The sequence below is a fragment of the Antechinus flavipes genome, chromosome 2 (assembly GCF_016432865.1).
Source record: "Antechinus flavipes isolate AdamAnt ecotype Samford, QLD, Australia chromosome 2, AdamAnt_v2, whole genome shotgun sequence".
NCBI lineage: Eukaryota > Metazoa > Chordata > Mammalia > Dasyuromorphia > Dasyuridae > Antechinus > Antechinus flavipes.
In genome coordinates, this window is record NC_067399.1 from 444,144,208 (window position 1) to 444,160,760 (window position 16,553).

At 34.6% G+C, this 16,553-nt stretch overlaps 1 protein-coding gene across 9 annotated transcripts in view; it reads left to right on the plus strand.

Annotated features, from left to right (window-relative positions):
• Positions 1–16,553, plus strand: part of CHD6 (chromodomain helicase DNA binding protein 6) — a 168,774-nt gene that overhangs the window by 122,066 nt on the left and 30,155 nt on the right. For 8 of the 9 annotated variants that reach the window (XM_051979283.1, XM_051979281.1, XM_051979289.1 and 5 more), the window contains 6 exons: positions 238–397; positions 3,284–3,373; positions 4,650–4,753; positions 8,325–8,454; positions 12,745–12,805; positions 15,837–15,885. In XM_051979283.1, coding sequence (XP_051835243.1) covers positions 238–397; positions 3,284–3,373; positions 4,650–4,753; positions 8,325–8,454; positions 12,745–12,805; positions 15,837–15,885 — 594 coding nt within the window. The remainder of the gene's footprint in view (positions 1–237; positions 398–3,283; positions 3,374–4,649; positions 4,754–8,324; positions 8,455–12,744; positions 12,806–15,836; positions 15,886–16,553) is intronic. The other variant, XM_051979286.1, reaches the window with a different exon arrangement.

Consider the following 16,553-nt stretch of genomic DNA (forward strand, 5'->3'; position numbering starts at 1 on the left):
AAACTATATGAAGACAAGGATTGTGTCATATTTAATTAGCATCAAGCATATTGTTTGTTTAGCCCTGCAATTTTTTTACGTTCTGCTTCTACTAATTTGGAATTGGGTGCATGCTCATTTGGAGTAACCAAATGGATTATAAACCAAAAGGACATATTGTCTAATTGCCTATTTTTGCGAGGTAATTTCCTTATGAATCCTCATTCATTCTTATGCCCTACACTGCCTGTGTTTCAGGATTATCTGCCCCAGTCCCCAGAGGGAGGAAGGGAAAGAAGACAAAGAATCAGATGCTACTTCCAGAGTTAAAGAATGCAGATTGGTTAGCCACCTGCAACCCTGAAGTTGTCTTGCATGATGACAGCTACAAGAAGCACCTTAAACAACATTGCAATAAGTAAGTATATCTGATCTGCTTTCCTCTTACCTCAGAGCATGTCTCCAAACTTACTTTGAACAGGAGGGAGGCTCTACAATTCTGGTAATTATTCCAGTAAAAAAGATGAAAAATGTTGGAGATGTATGTTGTACATTTTGAAATTCAATGGTTAAAATACTTTTTTAAATTTTCACTTTCTTCACATCACCTCTTTCCCCCTGTCCCACATGCACACTGTATGTGCTTGAAGTTCTTGTTGGGAATCTTACTCTCAAAAATGATTTCATTTCTGTTAGGTTGTAGTGGCAACTGTATCACCTTCTGGGGGATAAGAACTGCAGATACTCCAAAACTGTTAGCTAAAGAGGATCCAGGTCTTCCCAGTATCTTTCCCCAAGTTTTTTTTCCTTATAATCTTTTATAAGTAACTCTTGAAGTCTTTTCATTACTTCATTTTGATTCATTTAAAAAGCATTACTGAAAAATAAGTTTTTCATTGTTTCATATTAGGTATTATGGGGGAATATAAAAAAATATTAAAGTCATCACTCCCAATTAATGGATCCTACTATTCACTTTGAACTTTTAAGATTTACACATAGAGAATTAATAACAAAGTGCCATAGGAATAGATACAAAATAATGTAATATCAATCAAATAGGAAGGCATGGGAATCTAGAATAAAGAAAATTGAGAATGAACTTGGCATCTTAGGGAAATCTTGAGTTGGATTTTGAAGGGTTGTAGTAGAGAGAAAAGCACTCTACTTCCTAGGGTGGAAAGATAGCGTGGGAAAAAAGCTCAGAAGATAGCTAGGAAAAAGCAGGATTTGTATGAGAGAGGTTGAGAGTCTTGACCTGGCCAGCTCCAGAAAAGTTTTGTTGGAGAGACTATAGAAGGAGAATGAGAATAGTTAATGGGGAGGGGGCAATTGCTCTTGATTACTGGTCTTATTTTTTTAAAAAAAATAATGGAAAAGCTGATCTCAGCAATTTCTGATAGGATCCTATATCATTAATAGACATAAACTCTAAAAATACTACTTTTAAAAACAGTATTTGGCTTCTATTCTTGCTTTTTTTCTGAATTCAGACATTAGCTAAGATTACTGCTGGACCCCCTGAGAGCAGCTTGAAGACTGTCTCTTTTTTTCTTTAATTTCTTTTTTTTTTTTTTTTTTAAATAACAGCTTTTTATAGTTTCAAATACATGCAAAAATACTTCTAAACATTCACCTTTGCAAAACCTTGCATCCCAAATTTTTCTCCCTCCCTTTTCCACTTCCCCTCCAGTATAGGTTAATGTTGGCAATTCCTAAAAACCATCTTGTTCCAGGAGGACAGGGTACAGGTGGAACACCATCCGGGAAATAGCAACTCAGCTTTTGCTAACATTTTTTGGCCAATCTGTCATTTAGAGAACACCAAATAGCATTGATTAGAACTCTATTCTTACATCACAGATATTTTTTACAACAAACACATATTTTACAACAAGGTGGTGTCCCTTCTTTCAGCTGAAGTAGAAACAGCTCTCTAGCTCCAGGTTTCCATGATTTTGCTTCTACAGAAAACCTTGATGTTATAGCTGCACCAGAATCCCAAGGGACAGTGTCCTCAAGTCCTCTTCTTAGGCCACAGAAAAATTCTGTTCTCACTCTTGTCCCTCTTAACAGCTGCTGCTACTGCTCAGCTTTGCTTTGTTGGTTCCAAGCTCGGGTGGAGGAAGGGAGGAATTATTAAGTATTTCCATTCACAATGATACCAGATCCTCTGGCCATCACAACCTCTAAGAAATTCACAGACAATGAATTTAGTGTGGCACCTAATTTGTGATCAGTTTTAAGCATTAGCTCCTAGAATAAGTTACAGAATAAGCTGAATTAAGGCGATTCAGTCAACAAGAATTCTTTAAGTACCTCCTATGTACTAGATACTGTGCTAGATAGTGTTGAAAACAAGTGGAAAGCTCTCAAGGAATTCATATTCTTTGAACCTTAGGGCCAAATTTGTGCTGTCAAAATATGTACTTCTATTTTCCCTAACTAATCCAAAGCATTCTGATCTCTTTTCTTTCTTAAGTCTATAACATATTAATTTGTATTATTCACCCATTTTAAATTATAAGCTCCATAATTTTCTTTTCTGAGCCCATGAGCATAGTGCTAGGTATATTTAGTAAATACTTGATTAGTTTCTTTCTTCCCAAGATGAACTCAGGTAACTAGAGAAGAAAACATATTTCCTGTGCCTGACCACAGAAGCCGTGTGGTAGAGTAGACAGGGCTGAGTGTGGAGTCAGGAGACACCTCTCTGGAATTTAGTTCCTTCGTCTTGAAAATAAGGTGTTTAAACTAGAAGACATTTAAGGCCTCTGCTAGGGCTGAATTTTTGATCCAAAGACTAGAAAAACAACATTCATAGGATCTATGTTTTCATTAAAATTAGATTTATTCCTACCTAGGAAATGTTCATATAGCTACTTTGTGCCACAATCAAATGTACTACCATCTTGGCAAACTAGCCAGTCTGTAACCAGCCACTTGGAAGTGAGTCATAAAGATGATTTGTTGGAACTTGGAAGGGCAAAAAATCTCTTCAAGCCTTTATTGTAATCCAACAGCCATCTTCTAGCAATTGAAAGAATGTCTCTTTTTGTTAGAGTCTTTTTTCTTAGGTTGACTAAACAGGTATTTTTCTTCCTTTGTAAAGTAGAAGTATTCATGATTTATATTTGTAGACTCCTTTATACTTTTAAAGATATTTTCATATAGTAGTGAAATAATGTTCTATCAAGATTATTAACAAGAGAAAATACAGAATATGCCAAGGCACATGGTGTCAAAGAACAGAGTCAAACTAAATATTCTAGTTTATTTACATTAATCAGTTCATCTTTCTTAGGGTGCTTCTTCGAGTTCGGATGCTATACTACCTGAAATCTGAAGTTCTGGGAGAAGCAGCAGATAAAGCATTTGAAGGAATCTCTGCCAGGTATAACCACTGTAGTCAGGCCAGAGCTTTGACTATGTACAAAATCAACATAGAATCATATGTGTTTTCTTCAGGGCCTGTACCTTTTACATGGAATCTTATCTTTGGTTACATTCCTCATGATGGTCATTAGTATTCTTAGACATTTGTCTCTCTTATTTAAATGATATTCTTATTGCTACTTTATAGATCATTTGATTTAACACAATATCTCTCAGAATATGGACCCAACATAATAATGCAATGACCACAGGTAGAGGGAGCTGGTAGCAAACCATAAGATGAGCCAGCTTATGTCTCTTGAATCCTTTCCTTAGGCTCCATCTTTTCTTTGCCTTTTAACACATGTAGTACTGAAAAAATGCTGAATCAACAAAGCTCAGGATAGCAGCAAATAGCCAACCTAATGAACTGAGCTCTCAACTTTCCTTCATCCATGTGTTGGTGATCATGGGAGCTATAAAGGAAGAAAACATTGAAAAGAATATGAAAACCAATATCTTAAAACTCCTGAGAGTAAGATTATAATTTGTTGACTATTGCCATTATTACTAAAATTACTATCTTGAGTGATTTGTAGTTAGAATAATTTCATATAGTAGACATAGGGAAGAGCTGATGACTTTTTGGGTAAAGCTTCCATTGTAGTTAAAAAAAACTTTTAAATTAATTTAAGTCATTCAAGAAGTGCATTGTGCTTTGGCCAGATTTTAGGAATCACATTTGAATATGTTGTAGTGGAATTCACTTGTGGCAGGTGTGGACTGGATAAGAGGACCTCTAAGGCACTTTAAATTCTATAATTCTGTGATAGTAAAAACCAGACAGAAGCATAACCTCTAAATAAGGCTGAAAACATGTTTTTCAAATGAGAGATACAGCACTGTTTGGTAGAACTCTTTTTTAATGTTGAATTTAGCCATATAGCTAGGTAAAAGATATTTTGCTTTTACAGAGTTTTGAGTAGTCTTCCCATAATGTCACATCTTCTAATCCTCACCTTCTTTATCATTCCTCCTCCAATTCCTCAATATACCAGTACAAATATTATTGTTATTTTAATTAATACTTTTTGATCAGATTGAATATTGAACTTCTCATTTTAGTCCCATGCATTTGATTATGTACAAATTTAGCAGCCTTAAACAGTCTGACATAATTTAAACAAAATGATACCAATGAGACCCTGAGATATGGTATTGGATTGTTGGATTGTTGGATGTTGCATTTTTGCCTGTATAAAGAAAAATGTCTATTCATGCTGTGTCTTTCACAGAGAGTTGGATGTTTTATTGCCTGATATTGACTACGTGGAGATTCCAGTGGATTGGTGGGATGCAGAGGCCGATAAATCTCTTCTTATTGGAGTGGTCAAGCATGGTGTGTATTCCTAAGTAACTTAACAATTTTCTCCCAATAAATGATCACCTCAGAGAAAACTATGCTTTAGGAAACCTTACTGTCAAAGAGGCTTTTAAATGTATTAAGCAAAATTTATCTTGGACAGTTGTAAGGAAGGAAATAAAATATGCATGGTCACTGGCTTTTGAAGTTTTTTACATAATTACTTACTTTTGGCTATTTGGTCATTGTCAACTTACGTTTTTCACTTTCAACAAAATTTCATGTCTAGATCTTGGAAATTAGCAAAAATGGATGTATATTTTATGGTAATTGCATGAATATTTTCAATAGGTTAGAGATTCAAAGGCTAGAAAAGTTTTGTAACAAATGTATGCTTGAAGAAAAATGCAGTTGCATAGGGTTATACAAAATCAACCAAATAATCTTTATTTTCCCAGTCTACTCCAATTAATTCATAAATACATATTACAACCCTGTTATGTGCCAGGTACTGTGGTAAGTGCTGGATATCCTTAGTATTGTTGGTATAATTCCTAGAGGTAAAATATGGCCATAGATAGACAAATATTTTTGTGGCAGTTTATTTACTGCAACAGGTGTTTCAAGAAGCTTTTTATGTGTCTGGGGCACATAAAATTATATTTCATGCCTCTCCCACAATTAAAAAGTTGAGTCCTTTTCCACTTTCAAGGTGCCATCAGATGTCCCATTTATACTCTCAGCTGTTTGTCTGCTAATCCATGATGAGGTGTTAATTGATGATTAAATTTTGATCCTAAAATTATAATAACTTGAGATGTGAGGGATACCATAACCCCACCTCTCACAGTTCCCAACTAAATAAGTGCACTTGGTCTGTGTACTACTTCTGAAAGATTGTGAATTCTAGCATTTCAGTAGCAGTTAATGACTGCTCAGAGGTATTAATCTGATCCATGTGTTGCTTGCACTAATATTTTCTTGGAAATTTCCTTAAGTATAATCTAAAATTCAGGTACTTGATTTTCACTCTTGGATAGTCCAGTAGCACAACTTCTTTTAGAATCTTATTAGAAGTTTAGCTATTAGAAGTAATAATAGCATTTAATCCTAATTTTAGAGGAGGAAGCATGTGATGTTTCAGAACCCAGTAATAACTAGTGTTAGATTGTAAAGAGTAGATGACCTTGAAAGCATAAGGATATATAGTAAGATCACAGTATTCTGAAGATGGGCAAATTTTAAAAGCAGGCCAGAATATAATAATATAAAGAATAAATATGAATTTGATTCCTTCAGAAGAGACTGATAAATATAGATTATCTTTCCCTCTTTGTGTCCCAGTGTCTTAGTGATAGAAATAAATACATTTGGAAATTAAAATGTCATTCAGATTCTTCTTCCTGCCTTGGTTGTGAGTCATTTTTTCCCTATTGTTTTCAATATTAACTAATACAGAATACTGCTGAATGTTACATTTAGTTGATAATCTAAAACTAGTTGAACCTGTTGAAATAATGTTGAAGTTAATACAAAACACCTAAAGTTTGTTTCAAAGCTGATCAAAACCTAATGCATTAATTAGATAGTTCAGGCTGTGCATAGACATTCCATTTGTTAATAGAAAAGTTTCCAGAGCAAAACTTTTATTCTCTGTTATGTTCATGATTGCTCGTTTGGGTAAAATGATTATTCCAACTTTTCCCCTCACTCTTAAGGAGACTTGGGTTTGTGAAGATGAAAATCAGAAATGTGAAGAATTGGATTATAGTAATTATGTCCATTCTCTTGGAAAGGATCATGTGAACGAAATAAAAGGAGCAAAGCTATTATTCTTACAAATCTACTTTCTTGCCTCATTCTCCCTTGTCCTTAATATTCTGTTACTATGGGGAGAGATCACATATAGATTTGAAGTTGGAAAAGACCTTAGCTTCCATGTTGTCCAACTTATTCAAAACAGATGAGAAATTAAGGCCCATGGATCTTCTGACACCAATCCAAATGTTCTTTCTATCATGACATGTTACTGATAAAAGAATTTCATGGAAGCATTAACATGTTACTCGACATAAGTAAACTTGTTATGTTAATGGTGTCTTTAGATTAAGAACAAAAAAAACCCCACAAAATTGTTGTCTTAATATATCCTACTCATTACCATTATCTCTGTCATTATCATCATCATCATAACAAATGCATATTTCTAACAGAGGTGCCAAAGCTAATGAGGAAGCTAAGGAGCAACAAATTAAAATTAGTTCTATTAACTCTTGGAATGTTTTCACATAAAATTAGCTACTGATCAGTTATAACTGGAAATTATGATCATGTGCTGGCAATAATTCAGAAAAAAGTACTTCTAGGTATCTGTCATATCTCCTGGAGATTTCTATTCAACAGTACTTCACTGGCATATCTCTTCTTAATCTTCTTTTAAAACCAGTCAATTTAATTTTTAGGAAACTTAGATTTGTGTTTTAGGTGACTTAGAAATAAAATTTTCTGTTGTGTTACATCTTGTATGATCAATTTATAGATTAGAAAGAATCTTTAAGTTGTCTCTTTTCAGAGCTTGATATAGAGTGATTCTAGTCTTTTCCCCTTAGGTTAAATTTGCTTCTACTACTAGTGAATTCATTCATTGGGTTACTTTTAATTATATAATAATTAACTTCTTGACCTTACTCTTTGTAATCACATTGCCAGGCTTTTTCGTTGTAATCTGTATAATCCCTTGGGTTAAGATAACAATGATGGAAGGAAACAGGCCTAAATTAGAATACACAGTTTGCTACAAGGTGAAAAAAATATGCAAAATGAAGAGCTCTAGAACCAGATTCCTATTCATTTATCATCTCAGTAGTCATCAAGCATTTGTTAAACATCTATTATATTCTATATTAAGCACTGAGGATACAATTATAACAGTCTCTCCCTTCAATGAACTTAAAATCTAACAGAGAAAGACAAATACAAAAAGAAACTGAAAAGCAAGGTGGAAATACTTGGTGTACATGGTAGAGAAGTCAGTGAAACCCCAAAGTAATATTACCAGATGGGAAGTGAGGTGTCTTTCCTGAGCTCCCTCCTCAAATGGAGGTTTTTAGAATTCATGGCTTTGTCCTCTAATCTGAAGGGTAGAGGATTAGATATGATGGATGGGTACCAAGACTGGTTCAGTCCTGTAAAATGAAATTTCCCATAAATGAAGTTCCTAGAGTTTGGTGGAAAAGTCAAAGAAATCTTAATAATTCAATCAGGTGGGAAATATCTCCATTGTTCCAGTTAGCCAAAAACAAGTGGAATTATACATGTGCCTAATTAATGTTTGCTTACAAAATGTTTGAAGTTTTCTTTTTTCTTTTTATTTATTATTTCTATTTTATTTATTTTTATTCTTTCATATTCTACTTCACGTTAGAAATATTTTCATGTCAAGAAGAAGAATGTGATCATGATTTTTAGGTTTATGATCCTTTGTAAGAGCATGTGTATAAATTGTGACATTCTATTTAAGGAAAGAAATTGAGGTCCTAAGGTGTAAAATGGAAGTAGATTTTGAGGTTTAATACTATTTCTAATGCTCCTTGATATCTTCATCCAGGTTATGAAAGATATAATGCTATGCGAGCAGATCCAGCTCTTTGCTTCCTGGAAAAAGTTGGAATGCCGGATGAAAAGTCCCTTTCTGCAGAACAAGGTGTCACTGATGGTTCACAAGACATTTCAGAGAGGTGAGAAACCCCTGGCAAAGGTAAAACTATGATCTTTTGTGCCATGAAAATCCCACCTCTTCCTCCCTCATCCAACACCTTCCATAATTATTTTATCATAATGTTCTAGTCTTTAATATCTTTTTTCAAGCCATCCCTCATGCAATCTGTAAAATTTCTATCAAGTACACTTTTTAAATGAAATTCGGATTTGTCCAATAGATGCTAAACAGTACTGGTGCAAATGCAATTTTTTGTATATGGAGATTGGTCAATGCCAGGTTCCCCTGTATGGTACCTTATTACCTTTGTCTCCTGCTTTACTTGCAAGCTGATGACCAAGAAAGACATGATGAGGTCACAAGTCTTCTGTGCTGAAGAGCTCTTTAAATAAGGCAGTTCTGACAGCGTAGAGTTCTTAAAGGGCTTTCAACTCCATTTACACCCTGGCACCTTCCTAACTTTCTAAACTTCTTGCTCTTTATTCTCTTTCATTTACATTCTGATGCAGCCACACTGTCCTTTTGACTGTTCTTGTACATGACATTCCATCTCCTGGCTTTTTCACAGGCTATCCCCCATGTCTCTGCTGTCTTGCCCCCTCACCTCTTGACTTCCTTAACCATCCTTCAGTCTGCTCATAGCCCACCTTCTGCAAGAGGCTTTTCCAGGCCCATCCTTCCCCACCACTGCTAGTGCCTTTCCTCTAAAATTACCTTCTACTTACATTGTGTATGTCTTGTATAGACAATTTTTTAAATGTTATCTTTTGTATTAGAATGTGAGCTCTTTGAGAGCAGGGATTGTATTCTTATCTTTCTTTGTATTCTAGTACATAACACAGTGTCTTACACATAGTGAGCGCTTAATAAATGCTTATTGACTGATTAAAGGACTTCATGAAATTCTATTCCAACAGACTTAGTTCTCAATTTGTGGCAATGTCCTTTCTGTTGTCCAATGTACAGATTTCTTGACTTCCACAAGGATTACATGCAAATAAGTGTTAAGCATCTTGTTGGCTTTCTTGGTTAATTTTATAGAATAACCTAATATAAGAAATTTTGGGTTACTTCTGGTGATCCTTCAACTAACTGGTACTTCAAAAAAAACTAGCTAATACAGATAAGTCTACTGGTGATTTCACAATTTCACATATCTGCGGAATGTAGAAGAAAACAATTTCATAAGTAAAACTACAGATTACATATGTCATTTTTTAAAATGGTGAATGTAATGTAAGCATTCTCTAGTGTTAACAATGACAGGTAGGAGAACCTTGGCAACCTTTTTTGGCCATAAAAAGAGGTAGCTCATTTGTTTGATGAAAATAAGAGAAGTCTCTAATAGTTTATTAACTTCATAAGGAGAAAGGGAAGGCTTCCCTTTGAATTGTGTCCTTTGGAAAGATTTCTTAGAGAAATAAAGATAAGAATGGCACAGAACAGAGTTGTGATCTTTGTCGATGTGGGAAGTACTTAGGGTAGTGAAATCAAGCACCTATTATTTTCCCTAACACAAAGTTTGAAGCAAAAACTGTTAATACCCAGAACCTTTAAGCTTTTTAGAAATTGTCAACAGAAGGTAAAATATGATATATCTCTTAATGTATATGCCTTGCAAGTAAAGGAAGAGAGAAGAAAAACTATTCTGTTTTTGTCCTTCAACCATAACACATGTTGAATGATCACACTTGTGACTGAGCTGGAAAAGAAGAGACTATAAGTTAAGACAGTTTCAGAAAACCACAGCCACCTGCCATCACCATTACTTTGGCAGAGAAAATTTGAGTAATGGCAGGAAAGACCACCAAGATTGTAGAACAATAGCAGCTCCAGTTTCTTCTCCAGCTTTTTGTATTCATCAGCTTTTGTAAGAACTCCTTTGCTTTCTCCCTTTTACTGCCTTGCCTACCTAATTGTATAGGGTAGATTCAGGGAGAGCTCATCAAATTCCGAAAGAATTAGTGTGTCAGGACAGCTAGGTGGCACAGTGGATAGAGCACCAGCCCTAAAATCAGGAGGACCTGAGTTCAAATTTGACCTCAGACACTTCCTAGCCTGTATGACCCTGGGCAAGTCACTTAACCCCGATTGTCTCAGCCAAAAGAAAAAAAAATTAATGTGTCCGACTTAGTAATATAAAACTCAAATTGAAAGGGGGTCCATTCAACTAATATAGAAAGCCCCCTGCAGACCACATATTGACTTAGTTTTAAAATGTAGTTATTATCTATGTTTTGTTATATTTTTATTTATTTTATTAAATATTTCCCAATTATACTTACTCTGGTTAGGCTGCACCTAGAAGTGTTGTGGGCCATATGTTTGATACCTCTGCTCTAAAATGTTAATGAATTATCTATAAAATATAACCCAGGTTTACTACCTGAACATTTTTAGTGTTTAATGTCCTGGGTGTTTTCAGGTATATAACTATAAGATATAACACGCCTCCATAAAAAGACTAAGAAAATTTAAAGTCATCTTGAAGATAAAGCCTTTAATTGTGCCAACTTAGGAGGAATATTTAAACTCGTAGCTCATTAGCTTTATTAAGCATCTGCTATTTTTTTAAAAAATGATATTGTCCTAGGTATTGACGAGTTAAAGTTTGAAAAACCACACACACAGAGTCCTTCTATTAAGGGACTTTTCAGCTTAATAGTGGGATAGAGTATATATTAACAAGTAAATATTGTAGAGACAGCTAGGGAGTGCAATAGATAAAGCACCAGCCCTGGAGTCAAGACGATCTGAGTTCAAATGTACCCTCAGATACTTAACCTTTACTAGCTATGTGACCCTGGGCAAGTCACTTAAGCCCAATTACCTTACAAATCCCCCTCTCCCTGGGGATGGAGGAGTGGGGAGGAGAACATATATTGTGCAAATTATAATGTGATAAGAACAAAAAACAGATCCAGGTAAATTGCTCTAAGGCAATTTGTGGAGGGGAGAACTTGATGAGGTTGCAATAGTGATCATTGTCCTTAACAAGAAGAAGACTTACATCGACTTCCTGTAATAATCATTTAGGGCTTTAAAAAGGTAGAGATAAACTGAGTAAAACCAAATCAATTTTTTCTGTGAGTGGTTGTCTTACCAGTAGTCTGCTATGCCCTATCATTTATATTCAGCATGACATTCTTTCTCCTCAGATACATCTCTGCCAAGGCAAACCAGAATGGTGGGAACTGCATGACATGAGTACATAGCCATATTATTAGTATGGAAAGGATGTAAATATGAACTCTGACCTCTTTCTTCTTAGCAGAAGTGATAGGACTCGTTCAGACTCACTTGTAGGTATGCGTTGTTTCATGTTATTGACAAGAGTATTTTTAAATCAATATTGCTAATTCAGAAAACAGAACTTTAGACAGGATCTATTGGGTTGTCCTATCAATGACTGACTTCCTTCTGCTGTCTCTGTTATATAATACTTTTTTTGAACTTGCCTACAGGGATCTTGAAGCTGTGTCTTTGCTAACAGTGAAAATGAATAGGATGAATTGTATTTTATTTCATCTTCACAGTTACTTGGTGGTCTCCAGGAGTTGCAACAGTAATTGCAATAACAGTATTGTGTTACAGAATTTATTAATCATTCTTTCCTTTGTTCAGTGAATCTTGGACTTATAAAAATAAAGAATTTGGGGCTTTCAGGGGACTCCACACTTAAAACAGTATGATTTTGCATCCAAAAAAAGCTAATGTGATCTTAGACTATATTGAGAGAGACATAGTGTCCAGTAGTAGTGAGAAAACCATCCTGCTATACTCTGCTCTAGTCAGACCACTATTGGATTCAGTTCTGTAAGCCTTATTTTAGAGAGAATATTTATAAGCAGTAGAATGTGTAGAGAGGGATGACCAATATAGAGATGACTCTCCAGGCTGCACTATTCCAGGCTGCACTACTTGCTAAATTAAGTAGGAACATTTAACCTAAGAAAGATAAGACTTAAGAGGAAACACAATCATTATCTTCAAACATGTGAAGGGTTATCATGTCAAAGGAAAATTAAGTTTATTACATTGGCTAGAGAGAGAAAAACTCAGAGTGATAAGTGAACATTGCAAAAAAGCAGGTTTAGATTTAATTTAATTCCACTGATTCTGTCCAAAAGTATGATGTGTTGCCTCAGGAGGAAGTCTACTCTTTTTCTTTAAAGGTCTTCAAGCTAAGGGTGAATGACACTCTGTTGGATGTAACTAGATAGTCTCTAAAGTTCTTTTCAACTCTGGTACTCTATAAACAGAAACATTTCCTGGTTATTTTGTGATCTTTTCTCTGACTTTCATCTAGAAGCAATCTGGATAAAGACGATCATACTGAAGATAAATTAGAAGGTCTGCAGAAACAGTTGGTAAGTCAAATATGCAGTAGTTATTATTCATGTTACTTATTTTTAAAAATTGTCACCGTCTTACACAACTTAGCTTTGGACAAAGAGAGCTTGAGACACTACTGCTTAAGAGAAATAGATTCCTAGGGCCAAAAAAATACATGTCACTGTGGTAGACTGATTCTAAATCTAATAATGGGCATGATTATAATTTAATTAAGTTAGATTCTTAACCTGTGGTCCACTAATCCCCAAGAGATCTATGGATAGATTTCAAGAGGTGTATAAACCTTGGTGGAGAAAAAAAAAAATTATCTTTGTTTTCACTAATCTTTAAATGAAATTTAGCATTTCTTTTCTTTATGAATGTTCTGAAAAGGGATAGACTAGACTGCCAGAGGGATCCATGACACATTAAAAGGTTAAGAGTTCATGGACTACGTTTTCTCTTGCCTCAAGTCCTGATAATGCCCTTTATCATTTCATTGGATAGATATATTAGTGCCTTATGAATATGGAGGTTCTACAAGTTATCTTTCCCAGTTGTATGTTTTTGCTTATTCCTTCTGCTGTTGTATCTCCGAAGTTCTGTGTTTCTACTATAAAATGCTTTATATATGGTAAGCATTTAGTAATTGTTTGTTGATTGACTGATAAAACTCTATCTTAAAGAAGATCAGATTTTGTGTTTATCCCAGAATAATTTCCATTTTCTTATTTATACTGAAGTTGGATTATCATTTTCTCATATTAAGAGATAAGAATTTTCTCAAGATATGCTTTCACAGCTTGAGCTGCTAGATAAGCAGGATGATTAATGCAGCCATATAAATGAAAATTTATTCTTTAAACTTTATGCCTAAAAAAAAAAAAATAAGCTAAAGACAAATAGGAAATGCCTTCAAAATTTAAAATTTAGGTTATGAACCAAATATAAGTGCCTACCTTCCATGTTATAGATTTTTCTTTAGAAACACTGTCGTGTACTATGAACCACTACATAGAATTCCCAATCCCTCTATTTTTGTCCGTCTGCATTTCTGATTTCCTTCACAGACTAATTGTACACTATTTCAAAGTCTGACTCTTTTATACAGCAAAATAACTGTTTGAACATGTATACATATTATACTTTAACATATTTAACATGTATTGGTCAACCTGCCATCTGGGGAAGGGGTAGGAGGAAGGAGGGAAAAAGTTGGAACAAAAGGATTTGCAACTGTCAATGCTGAAAAATTACCTATGCATATATCTTGTAAATAAAAAACTATAAAAAAGAAAAGAAAAGAAATAATGTCATGAAGGGCAGCTAGGTGGCGCAGTGGATAGAGCACCAGCCCTGAAGTGAGGAGGACCTCAGTTCAAATTTGATTTCAGACACTTAGCACCTCCTAGCTGTGTGACCCTGGGCAAGTCACTTAACACCAAATGCCTCGGCAAAAGAAAGAAAGGAAGGAAGGAAAGAAGGAAGGAAGAAAGAAAAGAAAAAATGTCATGAAATCATAGAATTTTAGAACTGGGAGGACTCTTACAGCTCAGTTGAATACAACTACCTTGTTTTATAGAAGAAGAAGCTTAAGCTCAGAAAGTTGAAATATTATGTTCAGATTCATTCAGATCAGGGTAGGATTCTTCTCCTGGGAGTTCTGTTCACTACAAATTACTCATGGATTAGGCCAATCTTCATATATTGTTTTAGCCATTGTTTCAAGTTAGGGACTATCCTTATTACCCTTATTGCTGACAGATTCTAATACTGCAAGAATGCTGACTTATAGGAATATGTTTGTGATAGGTTTAAACACACACACATACACACACACATACCCCCCATGCCAGGTAATGTGGCGCATGTTTGTGCTAAATTAGAACTGATAAAGTAATGACGGCCTCAAGGTTATAGCTTTTCTTACATTATGAAAAAAAACTTGAATATCTAATTCTAGGTATTTGATTTAGTTGGAGAAAAGATAGGATGCACAATAGATTGTTGTAATCTAGTTCTAGAAATCACTTCACTCTCCCCAACCTTTGCTTTTTCTCTCTACATAGAGAAAGAACACAGATGTTTAAATGGCTTTCCACTCTGTTTTGCATTTTCATAGTGGTTTTTTTTTTTTTTGCAAAGCAGCAGATTCCAAGATAATTATCTGAATTTTAAATAAGTTGGGAGTTCCATGGTATACCTTTTTTTTTCTAGACTCAGCTGCCACATACCTTTAGCTTAGAATCAGAGAGTAGAATTGTTATGTACAGCCTGTTCAAATACATGCCACCAGTGGTTTGTCTGTATCCCCCAAGTGATCATTTAGACTGAAAACAGCTTGTCAGAAAGTAAGCCCTTTCTCCTTCATACTTCATACTTCAAGTTTTATTTCTTTGGGGAATAAGGACTTTAAAAGATCTTCTCATAAGAATAAGTCAGCTTTTCTGTAGGCATGTCTTTTGGTGCCAATGGAATAAAATAGCCACCTTCAGAAGCTTATCTCTGCCATTAATAACAGCCCAGTTTCACTTGGAGCTTTGATTCATTATTTTAACTTGAAAACTTCCTAGCAATTTATCCTATTAGATTTTCTGATTGGGTAATGGTACTTTATTAATGTTTCACATTGCTATGTATTAAGGTAAGAATAATGTACCCTATTATGATAACTGTTAGGTACAGCCTTGGTGAAATGGCAACACTAAACTATAAGTACCTTTGGTAAAGCTTCTAATTAAATTCATTGTGAAAATGGAATTTCTGCAAAATGTGATTACTAAAGAAATAGCTATATTCCATCATGTTTAAAGCTAATTTTTACAGAAAATATTACTTGATATAATTACAAGAGCAAACACTAATAATTTTTTAAAATGTGAAAATCACTACATGGAAGACATGCAGTAAACAAGTTGTCCAGATTTGGTGACAGCTCACAAAGAATATGTCTCTTAACTGTTCTTATACTTTGTATATAAGAGCATATAGTAAAAATTAGTAGTGATGATCAAGGAAGAGTTTACATCAGTCCTTGATGGTTGTGGTGGCTTTCTTTGTCCCTAGGAGGATACCAGTTTTGGTGAAAGTGAGAAGAAGGATGAAATCATGGCAGGTGAGACAATACCCTTCAGAAGACAAAGAAGAAAGCATTCAGCTCATATTATGCTAGAATTCATATCTTAAGAGAAAACTACAGCTTTTAAGAAACCTCTTTAAGAAAGATTGACCTTTTTCAAACCCATCAACACCTTTCCTGTTGTAATTAAGACATAGATATCAAAATGATTTTGATCTTCATCTAGTTGACATTGAAATTCTAAGATAACATCTGTTATTCTTCTGCAGGACAAGGAGGTAAGGGTTTAAAATTAATGGATCAAGAATTATTAAGTTAGAATAGCAGTGGGAAAGAAAACCCAGCTACATCATATTTTACAATTCTAAATAAAGAAGGCAACAGAGTTCCTCTTATCTCATGCTTCCTATCAGATATATCTAAAGTTTCCAAAGAGCTCTTTCACCCCTACAAAGTGGCTCATTCTAGAAAAAGGTATTTATGATTTATAGATATAGGAAGTTATACCTAAGATTTTGCACAACACGAAATTTTTAATACTTTTTGCTAAGTCCTTATTCTTGCATTTGTTATTAAATGCCTTAGAATATGTTAATTTGGAAAATGATGGTGGCTTTGAGTTATCTGAGCCATTTTTCTCTCTAGCTCTACCTCTGTGTTTTATCATTTGGGCAAAACTTATTGAAAATGTCAGTGTTTGGGGT